This window comes from Apus apus, chromosome 1, assembly GCF_020740795.1.
Source record: "Apus apus isolate bApuApu2 chromosome 1, bApuApu2.pri.cur, whole genome shotgun sequence".
In the NCBI taxonomy this organism is placed as follows: domain Eukaryota; kingdom Metazoa; phylum Chordata; class Aves; order Apodiformes; family Apodidae; genus Apus; species Apus apus.
In genome coordinates, this window is record NC_067282.1 from 149,246,183 (window position 1) to 149,272,331 (window position 26,149).

A 26,149-nucleotide genomic window follows, 5' to 3' on the forward strand; every position below is an offset into this window, starting at 1 on the left:
AGGTCAGGAAAAGAGAGCCTTGTGCTACTCAACTCTGACCATGTCATGGGCCTGTGCTTTGGACAGTCTTTTCTCTTTATGAACCGACATCAAAGCTAGGGAAAGGTGTGAAAGAACAAGTAAATGGAGGGTGGACATCAGAGCTAGCAGTAGACTCTTTAATCTAGTATCCCTCACAAGTGTCAGGCATTAAAATATTAATGTTTCTGCAGGATAACATTAAATGCCCTGAAAAGTACCTCCCTTTCATAGGCAGAATTGAGTAATCTTGCTGGAGGACTAGGGCTGCACTTAGTGAGCAAACTATTTCATTGAAAGGAAATTGAAAAGAAATCCCTCTGTTTTGGCATAGATAATTTACCATATGTTATATGTTGCAGGTTGAATTGTAAGACTAAGGGGAAGGTATGATTAGGTGGCAACTACAACAGCAGCTGCAAGGACCTCAATTGAATGTTGATGTTTCAGTGCAAAGTTAACAGTTGTAGCTTAAAATCTGAGAAGTATTTAAACTTTAAATACAAGAGTCTACAGTTTGTACTCTAGGTGTTGCTAAAATGATGTTTAAGCAGATCCAGGGCTCCTACAATTACAGAAGTAATTTTAAATGGAGTGTTTCAATTCCATTAAGACACAGAAAATCAGTCAGTTTTACACACTGTACCTCTGTGACTTGTAAATCATTTATAAAAGCCTAATGTAAGAAATGAAGACATACACATTCTCCTGCTAGTAATCCACCATATTGCACATGTGCAGCTGTGGAAGTGGCAGTGTGGGTACACAAAGCAAGCTGTACTCCCTCACAGCCCAACTGTGCAATGCAGTCTCAATCCAAATGCCAAAACACAAGCCTTGAGTAAGGAAAGGAGGCTTTGGGTGTTAATTATTACTTAAACCTGTGAAAGAGCAGAAAGAATTTGAGGGGAAGGTGGTAGATGTTTGAGAGCTTTGTTGCAGAGGTTTATGTTGAAGCAACTTTTTGATACTACAAAAACACCATCTTACTGTATCATGGGCATTCTGCTTTGCTTCTGTGAAATTGCAAAGCCCTTGCTATACTGCTTTGCCTTGTGCTGTAGCCAGATGAATGTGTTAAAACTGAGTTGAGAAGACAAATATTCTTCAAGGAACCAAGTGCTGGGGGTTGTTGGTTTTTGACAGTTGTGAAAGGCTTGTCAGCAGGCTGAGAGCTAAAGTGCTCCCAAATTTTGTACAGCCAGCCTGTTGGCAGAGAATCAAAACAGATGTCAAAGCAAAACCGGCTGTCACTGGTCATCACAGCTGGACCTGGGTGTTCTGTGGCCAGGGCTTGGTTCTGCTGCTGCTCTTTGAGGAGCAGCAGTTGTGCTCTGTGACACTGTCTCTTTTTGCCAGTTCTCTCCCTGGTAGCAGGCACAGAAGTGCTGAGACACAAATGAGCCAGACTACTTCTCCCAGTTTACCCATGATCGTTTTACATGACTTCTTCATCTTTTTATGGTGAAAAGAGTGTTTCAAATGCTGGACATCCAGATCACTTAAAATGTGTTCTGTGAAAATCTCTCTGAGCTCAGTTGGAGTCCCCTCCACAAGGTTCAGTACAGCATTGAAAAACTGTACCCCTTCCAAATTCTCTGTTGGTTTGTGCTCATGTAAAATAACAGAATAGTAGGAAATCTATGGAGAAATCAGGCAAATAGAGCAATTCAGCAGCTATTTTCTTGGCATGTGCAATAATGGCCCTTTTGGCTCATATCTTAAGTAGATTGATTTCTGTATGTTTGCTAATTTTGATTGTACAGTTTAACATTGCTGTAAGTTATACACCAGGGAATGGGATAAAAACACTTCCTTTAGGTGGCTGTTCCAGCGAGTTCTCAAAACTTTCTGCATCAGAATAACAGTATCTCATTTGTGCTAGATATCAATAGTTTCTGTAGTGATTACTTCATGCTGGAGAATGATGAAATGATACTTTAAAAGAAAAAAAAACCCACCTTGTCAGGAAATGGAAAATGGGAAAGAGTGCACACATGCATTCACAGTATACCAAGCACTGAAAAAAGCATGAAAATTATCTCAGTTGTATCCAGGTCAACCTTGTGTATTTTGCTTTAAACAAGGCTAATTACCAATGAAGAAAAATTGGTTATTGCTGTTGGGATAATTATAAATGTGGGTCATTGTGAGCAGGGTTTGTTATGGTGAAGTTTAATTATACTTTACTTTTGCTTGGGTATTTGGCTGAAGCAAACAAGGACTCCGTTCTTTCAGAGAGAAAACAGAAATAAAGCTAGTGACTTCCTTCATTTGAACACCCACACAGAGGTTGTCAGAAGAAGGGAGCTGCTTCTTAATTTTAAATAAGCAGGTTGTGGTTTAAAACTATAGTTTATTAGACCAGTCTAGAGAAGGCATTATTTGTATAACCTTTAAATCATAGCAACTAGGACAAATATTGCTGATGTACGGCATGCTTTTTGGCTAATTTATTTCACTTGTGCTCTTGAATCATTCTTTAGCTGGTTTCTTTCCTGCCAGGATATCCATCATTGATTTATATGTATACATTTTCCATATGATGATACAGTGTTCAGCTCCTGAAGCCTGAATACAGTTTATTATTGAAATTCAAAATCTCAGTAATATCAGTCACTCAGTGCTCCCAGTCTGATACAGATAGTAACAGTTCTGTTAGGCTTATCTGAACCTCTGAAAAAATAACAATTTTGAAAAACATGGAGCATCTGAGCGAGAAATAATTTGCGTTACCTGAAATATATAAACGTGTCATCTCTGATCCTTGACATATCAGGGACTTCCACAGATTGTTACTGGGACATAAAGGACAAGTTTAGCTATCATCAGGTGCTTCAGACTTCATCCCATCTTAGCATCCCTAACCAATGATCCGTAGCAGGTACAGCATGCAGGCATCCCAGAGGAGAAATTGCAAGTATTTTGAAAATGAAAGTTGGCATGGCTAACTCAGGAGACTTTTCTCAACAACAGGAAAATGTACCTATCCCTGAAACTTTTAAGATGAGCTCTACAGCACGCATAAAGCACAGAGATTATTCATTCTAGGGGCAAAGGGGCAGAAATAATCTAAGCCTCTACGTTTTTGATTTGGAAGTAGATTTACCTAGCTGTGTAGTTGGAAAACCATCTTTTTAATCAAAGTGCAATGAAAACAGTGTCTAATACTTTGGGTAAGGGAGTATCAGAAGTAATAGGGCCTTCAGATGGTGGGCTTTGTGGCAAGGGACTGGGAAGGTCTTCAGTGTTGATGAATCCAGGCCCTACCAGCTTGCTTCTTACTGGAAACAGAAAATACTGCTCAGGAATGATTGATTTCCGTGTCCAAGATAAAGGCAGAAAAACAACTGCTCAAAAGCAAGAGACTCCACTAAGTAAAGCCTGTCAACTGTACTAAATTTTCCTTTCTGTTTAAAAATGATGTGCCTGTGGCTTCAAAGCCACTTTCTAGAATCAAGGAAGGTCTAAACCAGTTTATTTTCAGACAGTGTCTGTTGAGCCCTCTCCCCAGTTTTGTCCTTGGGAAGAGTAGATCTGTAGTGCTTTAGGAGAGAGATTAGTGCTAAGGACAGCAAGATCTTTGGAATTACCTGTGATGCTGCCTGGTTTTAGATATTTTATTTTCTAGACATTTTATTTAAATGCAGGTATTTGAAAATTTCAAGCAAGTGTATATAAAACATGAAGCTAGCCTTCACTGAGGGCTGATTTGCATTCAGCTGTACTATATTCTGACTATGTGAAGTCTTCATTATACATTGGTTGCTTTAGCCTTTCCTTGAAAGCAGTGAGTCTTTGAAATTGCAGGAGAAAATGGAAAGGTTTTGAAAGACCTACGTCTTAAGCACAAGTGCTACAGAATATTTAGTACTTAGAACTTCTAATTTTTCAGACTATAATTTCTTAATTGCTTAGAGACATAGCATAGTGCTGGTACAGCAAACTCTAATAACATATGATCGCCTTAACTTTTGTTGTGCTACACAAAAGTTTATGTTTCCCTGCTGGGTGTTAATTATTTTTTCCTCAGATTTCAGAAGACACTTTGGCAGTCTTATGGGACAGGGCCAAAATTTTCAGTCTCAAGCTGGGAGGTCTATACAAAGGATTGAATTCTGAACCGTAAATTTAAAATTAATTTCATGTAAAAAGACAAATATATCGTGAGGGAACTTTTACTGTAGTCTTTCTAGCAATGACACTTCTAATTTCAGAAAGTAAATCAGTCTTGGCTGCTGCTAACTGCATGCTTTGTTCATGCTTTTTGACATTTTAACACAGGCTGCTGTTGAACTAATTATTGCCCAGAAAAAGGAAAGAAATATGATGTGGAAGACACAGAGCTTGATCCACAGTTCCTCTTGAACTCAATAAGAGTCTTTCTATTGATTCTCATGAAATTTTGGATCAAGTCTATGGAACTCAAGTTCATCTCTCTAAAAAACCACTGTGGCTATGAGAACAATAAAAGCAAACTTCATACTTGCACTGTTATTGAGTGTCATGATTAAAAAAAGAAATCTTACTTGCATTAGGACCTGACTTTGATTTCTTCTGTTGTTGCCCTTTTGTCTTGATGCTTATGTTTTCCCTAAGAAAAAATGAGTAATTCTTTCAGAAACCTTAAATTAAGAAGGCACTTACATCTTTCTTTAAGTGTAATAATGTCAAGTTGTTTTGATTTGGGGTGTTTTATTATTTCCCCCCCTTTTTTCTTGAAGAATTTCTAGTATTAGAAGAAATTCCTCAGTTTGTGGTTTCAGTTCATTTGCATTATGGTTATTTTTTAGCTAGAACATTTCCAGGAAACTCACTAATATTCACACACCTTTCTTTTTCTTTTACATACAGGTACTATTGGATACAATCAAAGAAATAGGATAGATACTCTTATGTATCTTCTAGCCTATCCACAAAAGCCAATGGTAAAAACAAAAACAATTGAACTGATAGATTTTGAAAAACTGCCTGCTGGGCAGAATGCCACGGTTGCTGTGATGAGCTACAGTGGTTATGATATTGAAGATGCTCTTGTCTTAAACAAGGCTTCTTTGGACAGAGGTAAGAAGCATCAGTCCTTTCCTACTTCTCTAGTGTGTGTTCTAATACGTGTTTTAATAAATTTATCTCATGGTGTTATCCTGTAATAACTTTTTTTGCAGTTATGATCAGTACATCTCCAATTAAGAAATTAGAATTCCAAAACTGCTTTGAATGCTTTTGTTTGTTTTCTGCATGAATAGTGATGGTAATTCCATGCTTGCAATAGTGTGGTGATGTGGCCAACATGTGAATAAATTTCTGAGTGTGGATAGTATAAGAAAAAATTGGTCACTTTTGACCTCAAATAAAAAGTGTAGATGATCCCTTTTTGAAAATACTTAGTTTACAATAATGTAAATAGATCATCAGTTCTGTTGCTCTTGCTTTATGGATGGTTACCTGAACCTTTGTTCTTTACTAGCAGAGGGGTCTTACTGTTTTCATCAGTAACAAAAGCAAGAGATGGAATCAGACTTCTGAATGTATTTGGGGAAGGAGTGAACCACCTGACAGTTTGTCTCATTGAGAACTTGATGTTCCAAAGGATCAATAACAGTATCACCTACTTTCTGAGGGAAAACAATAGTATTGTCTAAAGAAAAGTAACTTAGTGTTTATCCAGAGGTAAACTAATGACCCATTTCCTTAAAAAAAAATATTAAAATCTCTACAGTGCAATGTATTTTAAGTAAAAGTACATAAGCACCAAATATAAGGTAACTAAATTAAACCTGTGTTTGTGTTGGTCTGGCCCGTCTAACTCTTTCCACAGTTCTTCGGCACTTTATGTTAATGCTGCTGGGGGTTGGAGAAGAGTTGCCTGAAAACTTAGTCTCTCTTCTCTCTCTTTCCTAAATAAATTCCCTAGAGAGAAGACGTGGTGCAGTGTGATCAAATTGGTTTTTAGTTTTGGGTGGCCAAAATCAGATTCTTCCATGACTTTATTCCCCCTCACACTCCCTTCCTCCTAGTTGCTAGGCAGCAATAATAGTATTCCTAGACATGTATCTTTGGCATTAATGTCTGCCGCATTTAATTTATGCCTCCTTTTCTAAAACAACAACAGGCATGATTTAAAACCGAATGTTTTCTTTTCTGGTAGACTGGTAACATTTACAGGGAGAGCTGTGGTGCTTTTCAGGAGTTACTTGACATAATCTAAAGATATAGATGTACTGTATGTGGCTGCAACCATCTTTCAAATGAACTAAAATAATATAGGATTGTTAGAAAGCCTTGCTCTTGGCTGTCTGTAGTTCTAAAGGTGATACAATTGTTTAGTCATGTGGCTAATTGCTGTACTTGGAGAGAAATTCTAAAGATGGAACTTTTCTCATCTAAAACCCAAACCAGACGTATTTTATAACAATGCATGTAATTCAGAATTCCTTCAGCTGGGAAAAAAGTGAGTATATGGGGGGATTATATGAAACACTCAATTGTTACAAGGCTAGTTGTGTCAGCCACGAACATGAATAGAAGTTCAGGTTTCTTAGAACTCCCAAAAGGAAGAGGTGCTGTTCTCATCCTGTTGAAGTCTGTTCTCCTGTATGAGGTCTCCCTGTGGACCACCAAAGGTAAGACAAAGGATGTATGCATGTGTATGCACAGGTATAGAAGGGGATTAGCACAATGTCAGAACTGGATTGTAGTAAATGTCTGAAAAAAGTAGCATGCATGATCCCACTGAGAGCTAGTGGGTATCCATGTGCAGTGCTAGGGATATTCAAGACAGTGAAGAATCCAACTAATAAAAAAATATTTTATATTCTGTAGTTCAGCAGGTGGATCAGCATTCCTGTTTTATTCTGATAATGTATGATAAAGAATCTTTGAACTCCTAGGCAGATGAGGTTGTGTTATATTTTAGGTTTTGGAAGGTGTCTTGTATATAAGAATGCCAAGTGTACACTGAAGCGTTACACAAACCAGACGTTTGATAAAGTGATGGGTCCGATGTTGGATGCAGCTACTCGGAAACCAATCTGGCGCCATGAAATTCTAGATGCTGATGGTATCTGCTCTCCAGGTATGCCAAACTACGTGTTCAGTCATGGCATGTTCATAACCTGAGATAGAAATTGATGTTCTGGTAATATTTCCTGTGCATCTTGTTTTATACTTAGGGTAGTATTTTTTCTTGAAGGTGACAGTACTGTAATGGAAACTACTTTTTAAAATGTTAGTTTCTCAAACCAGTGTGGTACAAATCATTGGGTGGGTTTTTTTGTACATGAGAAGGGGGAGCTTTATATTTAAGTAGAAGAGTGAGTCTTTAACAGTGTGAATGTATTAGAACTTGTATTTTTCTTACATCCCCAAACTGGCAAACTTAATACTCTAGTTTTTTACTGTTTGTCTCTCGTGTATTCATAGATTCGTATAGAGAAAAGCAGGGGAGGGACTTCTTACCAGAGTGTGTAGTGATAAGACGAGGGGTAATGATTTTATGCTCAAAGAGGGTTAGATTTAGATTAGACATTAGAAAGAAATTCTTTAGTGTGCAGGTGGTGAGACACTGGCACAGGTTGCCCAGAAAGGCTGTGGATTTCCCCTCCGTGTAGGTGTTCAAGACCAGGTTGGATGGGGCTCTGAGCAGCCTGGTCTCATGGGAGGTGTCCCTGCCCATGGCAGGGGAGTTGGAACTAGGTTATCTTTAAGGTCCCTTCCAACCCAAACTGTTCTATGATTCTATGATATATATTGTCATCCTTCATTTAGGAAACGCCTTAATAGATCTGCTGAGATTTAATAAGAAAGGTGCGGTAAAAGATACCAAACTTAATTCCATTGGAGCAACACAATTGTGTTACTTTTGCTCTTTACCACATCACAAAGGAGTTTTCAAAGGTAATTTAAAAATAAAGGCAAGAATCTTCTGAAGTATTTGGATAGATAGGACTGGGGCAGACTGCAGATTGAGACTTTTCTCAGCGTATAGGTAAAAAATCTCTTTGAAATAGTTCATTTGGACAGAAAAGAGACATAGGCTGAAGTTCAGTTTCATGATTCCTTTTCTAAGCAATATTTAATAAAGTAACGTGGCATACCTCCTGGACATGTTCCTCCAACTTTCCTCCAGCTTACCTGTTTTGTAAAGCTTAAAATATATGTCTAACATAGGTAGCCAGATACGTTTTCATTATGCTTTTTTCCTGTTCTTTGTAGGTGAAAAAGTAGAAAATAAGCAAGTCCTTGTGAACAAATCTATGCCAACTGTGACCCAGACACCTCTGGAAGGAAGTGGTGTGCCTCAGCAGCCGCAATACAAAGATGTGCCAGTAACGTAGGTTGCATAATAACTTTATAGTTGGGGGAGGTACATTGAAGATAGATATCTGAGAAAATACTACATTCATATAAAAGTCAAAGGAATAAGCTTCCTTCTGCAAGACAGACCTAGTTCTGTAGGTCTTGATTTTTCACGGGATTTGTCAGAGCTTAGGTTATTTTCAGAAGTGCCGAGCAACTTAATCACTAATAAGTTAGTGATTCTGACACCTGGGTAGTTTCCTTGGAAAAAACAAGGAGAGAGCTAAGACAGTGGTAAAGAGGAGTCACTGAAGTGATGGAGAAACAGGAGAAAAGCAGGATGAGTGGGAGGGCAGAGAACAGGCATGTACTTAGTGATTAGTGATGGAGCATGTTTTGTTTGTTTAACTGAAGATCCAGAAGTTTGCTAGGAAGCTTTCTTTTTCTGTCAAGAAGAGCTCATATGACCAAAAAAATACACCTTGTTCTTGATGAGTTCAGCTTAATTCTCCTTTTGTTTCTATTGTATCTCTGAAGCCTTTTCTTTTCCAGAAACAGACTGTACTCTGGAACTTTATGTAGATAAAAATATTTGCGCCAGTGGCCTCCCATATTTAAGTTCTGTGAAGACTACAGTTTAGCCAGAAGCTTATCAATACATGGATACTTGCTTGTAACTTGTGTTGGGTTCATAAATGTTAAACTCACTTTTTGTCTTCTTGTACTAGATACAAAGGTGCAACTGATTCTTATATTGAAAAAGTTATGATTTCATCAAATGCAGAGGATGCTTTCTTGATCAAAATGTTGTTGAGGCAAACTAGACGTCCAGAAATTGGAGATAAATTTAGCAGTCGTCATGGACAGAAAGGTAATAAATCTACACATTTAATTAAAAAAATGCATGTTGGGTATACCTACTATACATACATAATATCATCATGTATGTTTCCATTGATTGGTTCAGATACTTTAGTGCAGCAGTAGAAGACCATATCTCTTTTTTTAGTTAACTTCACCTAATCTAGCAATGACATTTCTGGAACTGAGGAGAGGAATGGTAAACACAACGCTCTGTTGACTTATGAATCTGTAAGATATAGTAGTTCTCCATTTTAAACAAGAACAGGGGATTGAGTTCTGTTTGGTTGTTGTTGCTTTTATTTTGCAGTGTGAATCTGGTTGTAGGTGATAGGTTTGTTAATGGGTTATCAAGAGTGAGATTGGAAGGAAGAGAGAAAGGGCCTATTCTGAATGGACAGAAAAGACCAGAGGTGGAATGTGATGTCTGCAAGTCGTCTGTGCAGACACACTTCTCTAAAGACAGAACAGCAGATAGATAGCCCAGAGCATGGTCTAAAAGGGAAACAAATCAGGAATGTAACTAGGAATGCAGCAGCAGAGACAGGAAAGAAAGGCCAAGTGTTTTTCAAATACACCTGGGACATTGTCTGAGATGCCTCTTGACCTTCAAACTGAGAGCTGAAAATGAGTAGCTACTAGGAAGCTGCTTGGTGGTATGTAGCTCTCTAGTACTAGTGCTGTAAGATGAAAATCAGGAGCCTGTTTCCGTATCTGTGGAAAAAAAGCAGTGGGCTGCCTTTGACCCTAATGGCAGAAAAAGGTGACTCAGAACATCCTCTGAATCTTGAATGGCTGGGAAGTGTGAGAGAGGTGTTAAGGAAGAATCATCTCCAGCATATTCAGTGCCTGTGTGATTGGAAGAGGTATGAAGAGGTATAAAGAGCAAGCAATTGCTTACAGATGGGCTCCAGGCACAAGTGACAAGTCATTTTCATAACGATCTAGGCTGCTGTTTGCTCACATGTGTAGCCTGAAGTCAAACTTGAGGTCATTTATGACTTTCTGGGGCTATGAAAGTGTCAAAGTGAAAGACTGCAGGGCTGGCCACAGAGTAATCCTCTGTAGTCTCCATTTGATCAGGACATCTACCTACAGCAAACCTAGCAATCAAAAGAAATGAGTACAAAAGGCGATAGTTGATCATAACATTAGCTGTTACTAGATGTTGTCTGAAGTTGTTTTTGTCTGTTTGCTATGGGCTACAGTCAGTGCAGGCAATGCATGTACATCCCTCTCTCTCCAAGATCACTCTTAGTTCCACAGTACCTTTCTGTAAACCTGTAAAACTGGTTCTCGAAACTCTGTGTTTTGAAGAAATCCTTCAATTGTTTCTGCTGTCATTAAGAGACAGAAACTCTTTTGATAAGCATAGAAATATTTTTCCTGATTGTGTTTTCTAGATAGTTTTTGATCTAAAAATAAGAAGCAATTCTCACTGAGTCCCCAAGGGATTTGGAAACCAGCATCTACTGAAGGCTTCAAAAAAGTAAAGAAGCTGCAGTACATTCTTGACTTCCCTTTTAAAATCCCATTTAGTTCTTGCACTACAGCCATATAGGATTGTTTTTGTAAGCGAGAAGGAAGATTATTAACTACAGGGGCAAACAGAGAGTTGAGCAGAGTTCTTTCTCTCCAGGAAAATTCTCCTGCAGGAAGAATTTGTGTAGAGTCTTTTCAAGTAATTTTTTAATCTCATATACAGTGAAAATGTGTAGTACTTCTAAGTCTGTTATTTCTTTTAGAGCAAAGCCCATTTCTTCATATATTTTGTTCTTCATCTAATTAGTACTTTTTTCCTTATAAGTGGCATGTAGCATTTTAGCTGCAAGTTACTGTGTAACAGTACGATCAGTACTGTGGATGACAGATTTTCTTACTAGAATAAATAAAAAATAAACCCTACGAATTATATTAAAGACGCCGCTCAGTTAATCATGATAAATATTTATTGGTATTAGCATGAACAAATTGGGATTTTTCTCCTAGCTTGGGCCGTTCAAGTGCGCCTACTGAAGGAGTTGAAGAGGATTTAATTTGAACTGATTTTCATACTTCTCCACAAATCTAGAACCATCAGAGGAGAAAAGGTGAAAGAATGACTGATGGAAACAGAATTGTCAGGCAGGCTGCAATATGGCTTTAGGAAGCAGAGGGCCTTCCATACCACTGGTGCACATAGGGCAAGATCATTGAAGAAGTCTTTAAGGAAAAACATCTCTTGAGTACTATTGCGGCTCATCAAACCCTCATATTCATGGTCAAATGTGAAATAGCTAATATGCATTGTATTGGAATATGGTGGTATTTTCTTTAATATCCCAAAAGCCATGAAGAGGTAGTATTTTTTTTTTTCCCCCCAAAGTAAAGTACGTGTGAAAATACCATGGTAATGAAAAACAACATCCTAAATGCCGTAGGGAACTTTGAGTGCGCCTGTAATTATGCATGGCATTGCATCAGGTTAGAATGACTGATCCCCCAAGTATCTGTCCTTTGAACCAATGATGATAATTATGATGATGATGATGATGATGATGATGATGATAATAAGCCAAAAAAATAAATTATTCAGAACAGTAAATGTCCCTTTTGATGTGGTTTTGGAGGTTATCAGCGGGAACGTTGCAACAGTTGTGTTACAGAGTTTGCAGGCATGTGCTTGTTACCTGTCCAGTACATCAATCTGTAACAATCTCTTGTGACTGGGGGAGTGATGTTCTAAACTGTTGCATTCTACTAGGATATATATCCTTTTTGTAGTAGACTTTGTAGTATGTTATGGGAAAAGCCATTACAATAAATGGGAGAAAGGAGAACGGTGCTTAGTGGAGAAAATACATGTTGGATACCAAGAAAAAAAATACTGACAAGAACAGTGGAGTTTACTGCTTTGCAACTTCCATATACAGCACAGAACCAGATACTGACATTAATGTTAGATTACAGGCAGTGATAGACCTGGAGAAGGCATGAAAAGGGAAAATCTTTGCTAGTTATTTAAAAATACAGCTAGAATCATCCTTCTCAGACATCAAATTGGGGAAGAATCAGTCATAACAGAGAAATATAGACAAGTTGTGAAACAGAAACTGTAACACTAACAGTTTAACATTTTCCATTGAGAGGATTTTTAATTAGCCCTGAATTTGTTCTGTGATCTTCATCTGAATGCAGGTGATTACCACTTCAGGTTTAATTTGGGAATGTTAGATTTAAGCCCATCATAGGACCATTTAAACCTATTATGAGCTTAAACTAACAAGTATCTTGGTTCAACACGGAGAGAAAGCTTTTTTTTTTTTCCTTTCTCTATTGTCAGTCTTTTCTGTGAAGTATGTTTATTTTCTAAAAGGAATGCATGAAATTGAGATTTGGTTTAGTGGAATCATAGTAGTAATTTTAAAGTAATTAAATATGTACAAAATAAGAGATTGCACAAATCTAATTTCTGAAGGTTTATTCATGAGCTTTTTCCTGTATTCTGAATTGGCTTGTATTCCAAAGCTATACTTTTCCACTGGGTCGGAAAGAAGCAGAGTAACAGAATTGGAAAGTGTCTGGGACAGGACAAATGAAATGTCAGAAACCAGCATTAGCCTTTTGTTACAGCAGAGCCTTTTGTTAAGTATGTAGGTAGATTTTCTATGATAATATAGATCTATGCCACTGCCTCTGTATTTGCTACCTTCTTTGTATCCTCTCACGTGTCAACAATGTATTGTCAAGGGTCACCACTTCTGGCCTGTCCACCACACCCTCTTTCTGTTCAAGTCCATGTTTTAAGTACAGTTCTTCCAAAAAACTGCTGGTAAACACTAGCCTTCCGTTGTAGACATGTCAACAAAGAAGTGTCATATGAGAAGGAGAAAAAGCTCAAACAACACCACACTGTGTTGGGAAACACACCTGCGAAAATTTTTGCTCTGTCTCAACAGTCGTCTTCAAACTGGACATGTCAGTAAGATCTTTGGAAGTGGGACTTCCACTTTAGTCTGTAAGCCCTTCAGCTTATGCTGTCTCACAAAAAACATATACCTACCAGTGAGGACTTATCTTAAGCTGTAGGACTTTGTTTTAACTATATTGCATCGTATATTTTCCAGAAGGATAAAGAAATATTTTTTGGTTAATTATTTTTTTTTACTCTTGCATTCTTCAAGCAAAGTCACTTTTCAAAGCGCAGAAGGCTAGAGGATTGTTAAGCTAAAGAAGCTTCATCTGAGTTCCATACAAGCTAAATTATTATATTTCCAGATTTCCTCTTGCTTTGCTACAAGTCACAATGAAGAAAAAGTTGGGCTCCTTTGATGTGAAAAAAAGCAATATATCACTTCTCTGAAAGAACATTTCTCAGTCTCTCATGTGAAAAAGGATTAACACCTCCAACAAAGGTCCTGCAGATCACAGAACTAAGCAGCAATACTGAACAGTATTCCTGAGGAGTGGAAAAACTGTATTTAAGCAAGAGATTGTTTGAACTGGCAAACAGAAGCTTTTTAATAGCTAAAGATCTAAGATAAAGGATTAAACCTTTCTGAAGTATCTGCACTTAAACAACTCTACAGACAAGGAAGCAAGTTTAAATTCATGAAAGATGGTCTTTCTTTTCCTAAATGAACCGTGTTCTTTAGTGTCAAAACAAAATCCGTTCACAGCATTGTCAAGTATGTAAACTTGTGTGACGATAACACTTACCTGACCTTGCTTATTTTTTAAATTTTTACTAGTTTGAGCATCTGCCTTCTGCTTGCCTAACTTCATAGTTGAAAACTACTTATCTTTCTCCTTTTAAAGGACTCTCGTAAAGTACATATAAGCAGAACATGTAAAGTAAGATGTTAGCTTTAAATGACTACTTGTGTCATTTTCCCCCGTGTTGCATATCAGACTTAGTACTTTATCTCTAAAAAAACATCAGTGGGTTTATAGGAATTAAATGGTGGCATTAAAAAGAATTTGCTGCTATCAGCTGCAGGAATGTGGGATGATTAGTAGTTATTAGACATCAGGAAAGATAGGAATTTCTTATCCTGTTTTTACATTCAGAAGTTGAATATGAGCAAATGGGATGCCAGAATGCTATTAAAACTTCTCATACTGTTTTTTCTATTTATTTTTAACAAACCACTGCTTAGCTGGCTGTTTTAAGAAAAAAATTATCTCAAGCAGCAAACAGGTAACCTTCTGACCTCTTCAGTAAATCCTCAACTGAACCGCTGAAATTAGGGTGATTTAGCATTTTATGGCACAGAATAAAAATCTCTAATTCTGTTTCCAAATAGTGTATCCTGAACACACATTTTATTAAGCTCTTGACTCATTCAGCCATGTGTATTTTGTAAAGTTCCTATGGTTATTGTTTTACAATAGCTGCTTCCAGAAGCATTGTAAGGGTTTCAATTAATCAGCTCTTTGTGTGCTTCAGACTATGCAAATTTATCACATCAGACCATTCAGCAGCTCATGGGAAAGCAGTGTACAAACTGTATTGTCTTCTAGCACCTCCTCTCATTTAGACTGATGTTTTTAATAAGAAAACTAATCAAGTTTACTTATGCATTATTTATCTGTTAATTTTAATTCTGTTCTTTACCTCTTATGTCAAATGGGATGTAGCAAGTGATATGATAGATCAGTGAATGATTTAATATTGAACAAAACCTATGTGATGCAGCACTTTTTTTTCTTCTGGGCTTGTTTTATGCTTAGTTAGCCAACACAGTATGTAATTAGAGAGTTTTTAAGCAGATGCATATTTTTGTTTAACCGTACTTGCTGTTGCAGATCTGTTTGTCACTTATCCACAATATTTGATCTGTGTTACAGCTACAGCTCCTCTTAATTATGTGATGTAGTCTTAATTCTCAGGAGTATTTTTAAATTCTGGCAAATCTGGAAAAGCTAAAATAGACACCTTTAAAGTTAGTTTTAGCTCTTTTACCACCATGTCATTAGAATAAGTAAACAAGCACATTTAGCGCTTCTTTTTATCTTGCTGATAGAAATTGATGTTACTGCTGCTTCTATTCACTTAGTCTCCTTTGCTCCCTCATGTCCCTCCCGCTGGTAGTAATTAGTTTTCTATATTAGGTTGTTTTGACTTATTTGATGATTATTTCTTTTTTCATTTGGCGTGTGTGTGTAGAAGGCATCTTACCGTAGCCCGGTGAAAAACTTTCCCATACTGTTGTGTTTTGTTCCTGCCCCCTCCCTGCTGAACTGCTGTTTTACAAGTCTATGGATGTTCATGTTTGTCAGCAAACTGTAAAAGCACCCACATAAAATATATCCATTCTGGAAAGCTGAATTTATCCTGATTAGGAAAAGAAGCTCTTAAATTACAAAAGTATGTTTTGGGTGAGGGGATCTTTATGCTCTCTCAGGGCCTTGTGGAGGGACAGGGGTGTTGAGATGCTGTTCAGATCGATGCAGATAGCCTGTGAGGATGGGGGCCATCATGCGTACTCAGAGGGCTGTCATTTATTGGCTGGCATACAATAGCATTGAAAAACACTGCCTATGGCTGTTTTATACTTGCATGTTAAACCACTATAGATGTCTGATTTAAGTTTATTCTAATTTAAACTGTTATTGTTGCGCTAAACTACCATGCTTATTAATCCACTTGTTTGTTTGTTTGAAAGAGAGACAGGGATATCTTAAAAGAATTTGTTAGCAATTTAAGGTAACATTGTGAAATGGATATTCAAAGTTCTTTTCTAGAATCCAGTTTGGTTTTCAGTTGAAAAGAAATGAGATTTAGCAAGCTGCTGGATGCTTTCTTGCTCAAGCATAACAGCTTTCCTGTTAGTCTACATTAAAACATCTAATTTTTTAAAAAAACTGGTTTTGTTTTGTCTGCAGCCTTTTCTGGTTGTTAGTTTGATTCTGGTCTCAGATGAGAACTACATAGACATAGGTAAGAGAAGATTCAGGCCCATTGCACTGTAGCATTTAGGCTGAAATTCTATTGCTAAATTTCAGATGCAGCATATAAAATTGTGAGGAGAAGGGAAGTGAATGAAACCAAATTATTTTGTGTCCTGTAGGTGAATGCTGGGGACTTGTTGTAAGAGCCAGAGCAAAGTTAGCTCCTAGTTTGAGTGTGTCCTATTTATGAATATTGGATGGGGAGCAGTCGGGCAGCTCAGTTGTGCAATGCAGTTCTTGGACAGGGCAACACTTGGAACCTGAGGCTGTCTTAAATCCAGCCTCTTCTTTTCTCCTTTACTGTTTCATTAGCTAGTTGCAGTGATAATTCCACTCACATGGATTAATTCACTTGAATCGGCAATGCAGAACCACTAGGCTTGCCCTTTACTGCTCTGCTGCAAACCCTGGCTCGGTGATGGGGGATGAAAAAGAGTAGCGAATTCAGGAGCTTACAGTGCAGACCTGCGAGCGTTCATCTCTTAAAAGAGCTTCTGAAGGCAAGCAACTGCAAAATAAAATCAGGTTTACATTTAGAAATTAATTGCAGGTACTTGCTCTTAGAAGTCACGTTGTACATAGGAAAGGTGTCTTGCAGCTTTTTTAACGGTCTTTTATGAGAAGGAATTAACTCTCTTAAAATACAGGGGAGGAAGAAGCTTTTTTCTTTCCTCTTCTCTAAATACACATGGGCATGCTATAGATCTGTTATAAATTCAGTGACTTCTTAAAATACAGAAGCTTTGAATTGAGGTTTTATAGCTTTCTCTTTTTTCTTTTTTCTTCCCCCCCCCCAAAGCGGAAACTTTATAAATGACCCAGTGAGCTTCACATTGCTGGATTCTGTCTAAATATTTTGTTTTTAACTTCTAAGCTCATTATGCTGTCTTTGTGTTAACTTGTATTAAAATCTGTCAGCTATGACTGGTCTCATAACCACAGTCAGCGGACCAGAATAAGTTAATTATTTACTTGTGTCACTAGTGCTCTTCATCTAATGAAATGCACAGCTGTGTTAGATCTGCAGTTGGGTGTGTAGGTCCCATTGTTATACAAGTCAGCGGAGGGTAGAAGCCGCTATGATGGAGAGCCCTCAGTTCTTTCTGCTGTTCTGCCTTTCTGTGTCGATTTCATGGATCTTTTATCATTCACTTTCACACAAAACAAACAACACAGTGGCTGTCTGCTATGGGAACCAGCTTGGCATATAAAAGGTTTTCAGAGCCTAAAGTAATTTTAAGTTAGCTAAGATTTAATTTTTGGCTTACAGGTGCCGTGAAGTCCAGATGCAACTTAATGCTTTCTCAGAAGTAAATGCAAAGAAGGCAAAATGTACATGCTGTAATACATATATAATAAAGTATTTATTTATACAACTTAAGGATAAACAAGTTGTGCACATGAGACACAGTGGGTTGTTTGGGTTTTGGTTTTTTTTTCATTTTCAGCACGATTGCTGCTTGGCAAGGAGAGGTACAAGGGTGTTACTGATTTATCAGAATAGAACAATGAAAATTAGTTTCAATAGGTTTAAAAACTATAAACAACACCACCTTCCCCCCCTGCCCCAGACGCTCCAATTGTTGAGTTTTTTCTGCTCCCTTCCCCCACGCTTACCATTCCCATTCTATTAACTACTGTCCCATACACCTATCCCTGTCTTGCTTGGACAGTGGAAGAGGAGCTCCCTCCTGAGCAGACGCCAATATCCCCCTGTGAACTGGCTGGTTGGAGGATGCCTTTTTAGGGACGTAACCAGCACCCTCAGTCTTCCAGGAGCCCCCTCTGCTCTAGGACCATTCCCAAAGTGTGCTCTGGCAGTTGCAGCAGGCTGATCTCAAATAGCTTGCAGGCTTTTTCAGCTCTAAGGGCTTCTGGAAGAAATTGTCCAACTGAAACAGTAGCTTTGGTTCAAAGAAGTGTGAGCTTAAGCAGCTGCATTTTAGCACCTGAATTTGAATGCTAGATCTCTCAGTCATTTATAGCTGCAGTATTTTGATTTCCAGAATTCAAGGCAGAAACAGTTGTTAAGAGCCAGAAGGAAAAATTTGAGATGTATGATGGACTATTTAAATTAATTTTCATGTTTGCTTAATCTTTCCTAAATAGTTTTAGAGTTTGGGGAGTTTTGTTTGGTTTACATTGAATACTGATAGAAACTGAAAAAAATCTTCCAAAACTTTTAAAGGTACAGTTTTTGTTCAGGGACTGACAAATATAAGCAGTCTGAGGAGTGAAATGTACTTGGTAATTAATCAAAAGCAATCTTTGCTCAGCAAATGAATTGTACTGGAAAAATCCTTGGGTTTTTGTTGGGTTTTTTTATTATTATTATTTTCCCCTACTTATCTCAGCTGAGTTCCTGTCAAAGTCCTGACTTGATTTGTTTTCATTCACGGTATTTAGCAAATACATGGTTAATTAAAAAATCTCGAATCAATAATAATTGTGTATGTCCAAAGAGATACTGTAAGAAGCCCAGTTTCTTTATTATTATTTTTGCAGGAAATTATAGCATCAGCTTTAAAAACTAGGTCTCCCATGGGATGTTCCAGTCTGACTGGTCAGTAGTTTCTGGATGCCTCTGAAAACTGAATCTAAAGCTTTCTTCCCTAATTTGCTAACTCACAAATCACTGGGAGCATTATGTAAGGGTATGCTAATTTTGCCAGTCCTATCACAAGGGCTGTCTTCTATCCTGCAGGTTGTGAACACTGGTCATGGTAATGAATCTGGGTAAAAAGTGATCCATGAGAAAGAGAGGAGGAGGAAAACACTAAAGAAAATCTGGTGATGAGCGTCAGCCCTGCTGGTGGTTTGCTGCTTGTGAATTGAAATGTTTTCTCTTCTGCAGGGGTGTGTGGACTGATTGTTCCTCAGGAAGACATGCCATTTTGTGATACAGGAATCTGTCCAGATATCATAATGAACCCTCATGGCTTCCCATCGCGTATGACGGTTAGTGGCTTTCTTATGATTACAGAGACAGTGTCCCCCCATAGGAAAAGTGAAGTAGATTAGCCAGGAGAAACAAAAAAAGAGTTTGAAACCGTTTCAGTGAAAATATTCTCCAGTCATTCTCTGCTTTCTCTCCCTTCAGTATCCTGCCCTCTGCTTTGCATATTTTGAAACATCCTGCTGTAAAAGGAGTAGGGATGAGGGCTGTTTGTGCATCATTCTCATTTTGGTCTGTGTCACGCTAATAGGAAGGCAGTCAAATACCTCACTGGCACCCTTTCTCTTTGAAAATTTCTCACGCTTGCTCATCCTTCCCTATCCAGCTGGGGCAGACTGTGAGGTGGAAGTTGAAGAGGAGTGTCAATAATATTTCTAGACCTATATAACTTCTTACATTACACATGCCTCCCTGGAACTGGTGCAAGTCTTGCACTTCTGCTGCAGACTCACACTAAATACATCACAGCCTGGCCTTTATAGGGGACGTCCACCAGTTATTTCATACAGCTTCTGATCCTCTTTTCTTTGTTAGCTTGTTCCCTTCTGTTTGTCCTGCTGTACAGTAACATATCAGTCTCTGAGGCTGTCTTCCAGAGCAGAAAGCCACTCTGGGTCCTGCTCATTTTCCAGACAACTGGAAAAAAATAGGGCTGCCTCACTGTGGACCTTAAAAGTGTTCCCAGACCCTGTGATGTGTCTGGTTTTTCACCCCTTCACACAGGGGATTGTGAACAGGGAGAAGCCTCCCTGTTCTTGGGCTTCTTTCTGTCTTCTCATTGCATGTAATAACCCAGGCTGCCATCTCAGACACTTTACCTGGCTAACTTATGTTGTGACAAATCCAGCAATTGGAGTGTGCAGGCTCTTAACTCTGCTTTTCTTTGCACAGGTAGGAAAGTTAATTGAACTCCTGGCTGGAAAGGCTGGGGTCCTCGATGGAAGATTTCACTATGGAACAGCTTTTGGAGGCAGTAAAGTTAAGGATGTGTGTGAAGATCTTATTCGCCATGGTTATAACTACCTAGGGAAGGACTATGTAACATCTGGTATCACTGGGTAAGAATCTGCTGTATAGATTTAGACGTTTCAGAGGAGTGGGGAAATCCTGTTGAGACACATCTGAAAAATCTCATGTCTCAGAGCTCAGGAACTTTCTCTTATTTGCAAACTACTCTGTGAGGTAGAGGGAAGAGGCTGAAGAATAGTGCGCTTTTGTTTCTTCTTAGAAGTATTTTGTGGTTCCACATTCTAGGAACTACTCTTATTTGTGTGACTGTAATGTGAATGGCCCTGGTAATACATATGAAAATCTCTCAACTTCTGTTGCATGACAAAAAAGGTAAAAACAAGGTTTTACTTCTCAAAGATTCTAAGCAATTTCAAGTTTCTGTTGGCAGTAAATCTTACATATGCTTGGAATCAGATGAGTATTTTCATATTGATTTTAATGATACTGTAAAATATGGATTTGGCAGGTGTCTGTTCCTTGGGAATATTTTGTGTGTGCTCTTTTTCCTTTTTTTTAATTCTTTTGATTGCACAATGATTCAGTCTAATCTGCAAACTTCCTGCTGTGTTGATCAGACTGGCTTCTGAGACACAGAGTTCAAAGAACATAAGATAGTTTAGGACCAGGAATCAGCCGTATGGCTCCACATGCTGGCCCTTCCAAAACCTATCTTAATCCTACCTTCCTGCTATTTTTATTATCCTCCCAGTCCTCTTATTCTCAAGGAAGAAGCTTAAGTCTCTCTTGCAAATGGATTTTTAATACTTTTTATTTTAATTGCTTTTCCTGCCAATTTGTTCCATATGTTGTTTCTTTTTTTGCTTCAGAGAGTTTATTTTGTTTTTCTTACCCCCTCCATATTCCATAACTTATGTATCAAGTAACCTGGTGTTTGAAACACTTTCTATTGATACATCATGGTAACTTTTAACGTATCTGACTAGTCATGTTTCCCAGGGAGAATAAAATCATCTAGCTCTAGAATTCCCTTGTCCCCAGTCTTCAACTTTGTGGTATCCTAATTAGAGATTTTGCTTTGGGATACTGATATCCTTCCAAGAAAATTTCACATGCTTAATGCTTGTTACGAAATTTGAAGGCGGATTTCATAACAATGTGGAAGTTTGCAAATTCTAAATGTCTAGTTAAGTTTTATTATTTTCTTCAATAGGCAGCTTTTGGAATCACACTGCATCATGTCAGTAATTAGTCTGAATGGAGATGCAATACTATTGTCTCCTGCTTGTTTTTACACTCCACATATATTTTTTTAAAACAAATTAGTGGCAGTGCTGAGTTTGTCTGTATTAGATCTGGTCGTTCTTAGTGCTGAAGGTGGTAGCTGGGAAATTACTGAATTCAACTGTTGCTTTCTCATCTTCAGGCACTTATACTGTTCTTACAGTTAGGGATGTTTTGAACACATAAATCTTTAGCCAGCCAAATCTTTAGTAGCTCACAGAATGGAGCAACACCCTCATACTGCTTACAGATGTTCCCAAGCTGATGCAAGTGTCTAAACACCCATCTCAGGAGCCCCTTTATACTGCTCATCTGAGCCCCCAGTGCCAGCCTGGACAGCGATTTTTGTCCCCTGGGTACAGCTGCTGGGCAGTGCCATGGGGGCCCTGCACTGGTGCACAGCTGCTAGGGGAGGTCCAGGTCTTGTGTTGTGCTTCAAAGTGGTGCACATTGAGGATTAATGGGTGGGAAGATGGTCGAACTCATAGTGTGCCAGTGCTAAGCTATCCTGGCAAATGCAAATTCCTTAAAGTGCTCCTATAATAAATGATGTTTTGAGAATTTATGCTGCATGTCTGTTATTGATGCTTACATACATGTTTAACTTTTTTTTCTGTGTGAATGATGTGAAGTGAAGGGGTGTAAATAAAGTTATCTTGTATTGCTCTTCAGGCTCTGAGACATTTACAGTTGCTAATTACATGGTTTAAACACTCCTGCACAGAGGAGAAACTTAGGTGATCCAGCTGAAACCAGTACCTGTAGCTGTAGCAGCTTTTCTGCACAGTGTATGGCCAGAGTTCAGGAGCTTATTCCTCGCTAGGGTGTATACAGCAGTATGTGGTGCTGGAAATGTACTGCTCTTGTGTTCAGGATTCCCTCTGGGCTTTTCAGACTAATTGCCCTGAAAGTCCAAACATGGTTTTCTAGATCTCACGATTCCCAAGTTGTTTCAAATTTGTCCTGTAAACAACACTTCTGTCTCTCTTAAGGTAAATATTTGCTAACTGTGAATATTTGTTTTGTTTTGTTTTTTATCTCTTCAGGGAACCTTTGGAAGCATATATCTATTTTGGCCCTGTGTATTACCAGAAACTAAAGCACATGGTGTTGGATAAAATGCATGCAAGAGCTCGAGGACCCAGAGCAGTGCTCACCAGGTATTGTTACAGACTAAGCACAAAATTCTTAGTGTACATTCAGAAGTGTGCCCAGCTGAAAGAAAGATATAAAACGAAGTTTGCTTACCTTTTGATACTTTACACAAAGTGCTATTACCTGTTAATACATTGTTACAGACTAAAAACTCTCAGTAGCCTGTATCAGGAGGTTGGCCTAAATGTCCAGGTGTGCTCTATATGGTCTAAAACAGAGTTTGCTTCTCAGGTTTCTGTTAGCATTTAGTAAAAATACCATCTGCTGATGCACACTCTGGCCCATTCCTGTCAGAGTGCTCCTATTGTATTTTAGGAGGATGTTTTTTTTCTTTAACATTTGTACTTTCACAAAATCAAGTATGAGTAGAATGAAGACATTTCTTTTAAAATTTAAGCATCCTTTGCTCTTTGGCAGATTAATATTGATGTGGCCCATGTCTTCACTTATCAAGGCAAAGCAAATGAAGTGGAGTCACCATTCCTGGACATGTTTAAAAGTTGTGTAGACACGGTGCTTAGACACATGGTTTAGCAGTGGACTTGATAAACTTAGGTTAATTGTTGGACTTGATGATCTTAAAGGTCTTTTCCAACCTAAACAATTCTATGATTCTATGAATCTAAATGCATTGGCCCTAGTGTAGTGCAAACAAGTATTACAATAATGTGCATCCCTGGTGTACTGCACTTTGCCTTGCAGACTCTTCCATTCAACTCTAAAACTGAATTTAGGTTTGTATGGTCTGGCCCACAGTTATCATTCATACCATGCTAGAGAATAACACTTTCAGACTAACAAGTGGCAAAATTTACAGAGATGTCAACAATAAATTTCTCTTTTATTTGTCCAGTTAAAGATATGCTCTTAGTTCTTTTGGGGTCATAATCGTTGCACTAAGGCTGAACTTGGTTTTCTCTCCAACAAAATGGTTGATTACCATGTTGATGTATTCTAGTTTCAAATTTTGAAGTCAGGCAGATGTACTCTGAGTAATAGGTAATATAAGCCCCTGGAGGTGGGTTTATATTTTCTGGACCTTTGGTGAATTTGAAGCATCCTGCTTTCACTGATCTTACTTACCTTTTCTCCTGAAAGCCAAGCTCTATGGCTGCTTGCACTCATGTTCTAAATTGCTGATATTCCTAGCTTACAAGAAACAGTTTAGTGGCAAAGGTTTTGCTTTGAAGAGGCTTCTAGTGGATTGTTTAGTTCACCTCTCGCCATCACAGCAGGATTATTTGCTGAATCTTGCCAGAAAGTTAATTACCAGCTAGTCTTGAACATTCTAGCAGAGATTATTCTAAATGTCCCTTGACAGTCTTTCTGGATTCTAATGTACACCATTTGTACCTCACCTGCTTCATGGTGATACTCTTCTTTTTAATCAGTCCCTTTTGTACTGTTTTTTGAGATGTAAACACAAAGTAATGTCTATCGTGCCCTTACCTTTCTCTATAGTAAGCATGATTCATATTCTTTAATTCCTAATTTATATTTATGCTTCTTACCACTTCTCATGTGTGCCTGACTGCACAGGTTAGCAGTTGTCCTCTCAATAGGTGCACTTTCCACCTCTGGGTATACTATTAGAGAATAGTGGAGCAGGTCTCTGCTGTACCTGATACAGAAGTATCTTTCTCTTTTGCTTTTCATTGCATATTTCCTTTTCTTTTGGCTTTTCTGACCTCATGCTGTCTCTAGGAATAGCTGAAATTGTCTCTCACTTTCCATGGAAGTAAATACCAGTGACTGACCTGGGAGAGAAATCATGAAAAGTTTTTGTAATTCTTCGATGAAAAAGAGCAAGTGTAGCACAATCATTATTTCCTACCGCAGATGTCTGCTTAAATGACAAGTGATATTCCCAAGTAATGGGCTCTCTGCTCCATTTTCTGTTCTTCACTGTGTTAGTCATGGTATTGGTGCTTCACATGAAAACGAAAACTCACTGTCTTAGCTAACAGTGTATGCAGTTGGTTTACTGGACCTCCTAGCTTACCCAGATCCCTTGATCTGCTTTTGTATTGTTACTCAAACTTCTCAGCTGTTTAGAGAAGCTGAATTTAAATGAAACCTGAATCCCAAGTCAAGGTAATGTTCACATGTAAAGATGAAGGTGATTTCCCCCACCCCTTACTTTCTTTAAATTCTTTGTTCAATCAGTAGCATCATACTACGTAGCTAGGGCTTTTTATTTGACTTTCAGAAAAGCTAGTGGATGTTCAACTTATGCTGCCTCTTGACTAGTCTTTTAGGAATTTTCTTTTTTCTCCTCAGCTAATTAAACTTTTGTTACTGCCATCGCCTTTGCTGAGAGAGTCTGCTTTGCCAGCTTTCATACTTACTATTGTTTTATCATCCATTGCACTTCCTGGAGAGTAGATTGCCTCTAACATTGTTGTTTTGCTTTTAAAACTAATCCTGTAACAGCTTCCAACATGTTATTTGGCTGTTGTTGTCTTGAAATGCATTTTATTATATATCAAATGTACTTCAACTGACAAAACAAAGCTATCGTTTCATCTGGAAAACAGCAGAAAAGACTTGGAGTTTCTTGAACATCACTGATTGTAGATATTGTTCTGATAAAAAAAAAAAAGACTTAGTAGAATTGCAAAGCAGCATTCTTTGTCAAAACAGTCAAAAACCACCAGGATGTTACCCTCTGAGTTGGTATTTGTTAAAACCAGGATGTTGCCCTCTGAATTGGTATTTGTTAAATGAGATGCAATACTTAGTTTATTTTGCCATAAGTAGTTGACAGTATATTTAAAGCATAGATCTATATATGGTGTTGCCTAGATACCCAGTCCTGCTAAATCTTTTTCATAGATAAACTCCTTATAGTTTTCCTTACAAGAGATCAATATAAGCTTTCTGCACACGTAGTTGTTATGATGGACGTTGTCAGGGCTGCCACCTGCGTGTCTCCTGAACTTATCAGATATGCCAGTTCCTATTATACTGCAGGGGAGCAGTGTGGTGACAAGGGTTAGGGCTCCTCTCTGTGCTCTGGGGTGGTGGAAGCATGGTATGTTCTCCTCCTTCAGGCAGTGCTTTTCTAAGTAATATGCCACTTCGTGGAGATCAGTGTTTCATCCAACATCTCCATTTCTACTTAATCACTGGTTTTCTGTAATAGGCACAGGGGAGATCTGCTGATATCTACAAGGCCTGCTCTTATTCATGGGGGTTGACTTATTTCCTCCCCCTGGCCAGTGAAACATAAAGCTGAACTCACTGTACTTCCAGAAGACGCAGAATTAGTGCCAATAAATTCTTAATGTGCTTAAAAACACTGAAGTTAATTGTTTAATTCTTTTTTTCTAAATACATCGGTTAAATAATAGGAAAACCACTTGGCCTTATTTATTTTACTTAAATAATCTTTGTGTTTTATTTCACATTTAGGAATTTTTTTAAATATGAAAAATATCTCTTTTCAGTGATATTCCAAATCTTATTTTCAAGAGTCTGCTTTGTTTTCAGAATGCTATATTTAGAATAAAGAATGGAAATAGTTGCTCAGGGCAACAGCTGCAGTGTATGTGTGTAGAGAGAAAAGGAAAGAAGCACAAATGCTTTATAAATACTGTTTTAACATTGTAAACAACCTTTGGTGTGAGGAATTTTCGAACTCCTGTGAGATGGAAGAAAAATCTAATAGACTTG

The 26,149-nt window shown here is 38.1% G+C and overlaps 1 protein-coding gene across 3 annotated transcripts in view; it reads left to right on the plus strand.

Moving 5' to 3' along the window:
- Positions 1–26,149, plus strand: part of POLR3B (RNA polymerase III subunit B) — a 78,295-nt gene that overhangs the window by 45,175 nt on the left and 6,971 nt on the right. For all 3 annotated transcript variants that reach the window (XM_051635940.1, XM_051636026.1, XM_051636100.1), the window contains 7 exons: positions 4,873–5,082; positions 6,935–7,093; positions 8,233–8,350; positions 9,045–9,187; positions 18,965–19,068; positions 19,958–20,124; positions 22,366–22,479. In XM_051635940.1, the coding sequence (XP_051491900.1) occupies positions 4,873–5,082; positions 6,935–7,093; positions 8,233–8,350; positions 9,045–9,187; positions 18,965–19,068; positions 19,958–20,124; positions 22,366–22,479 (1,015 nt within the window). The remainder of the gene's footprint in view (positions 1–4,872; positions 5,083–6,934; positions 7,094–8,232; positions 8,351–9,044; positions 9,188–18,964; positions 19,069–19,957; positions 20,125–22,365; positions 22,480–26,149) is intronic.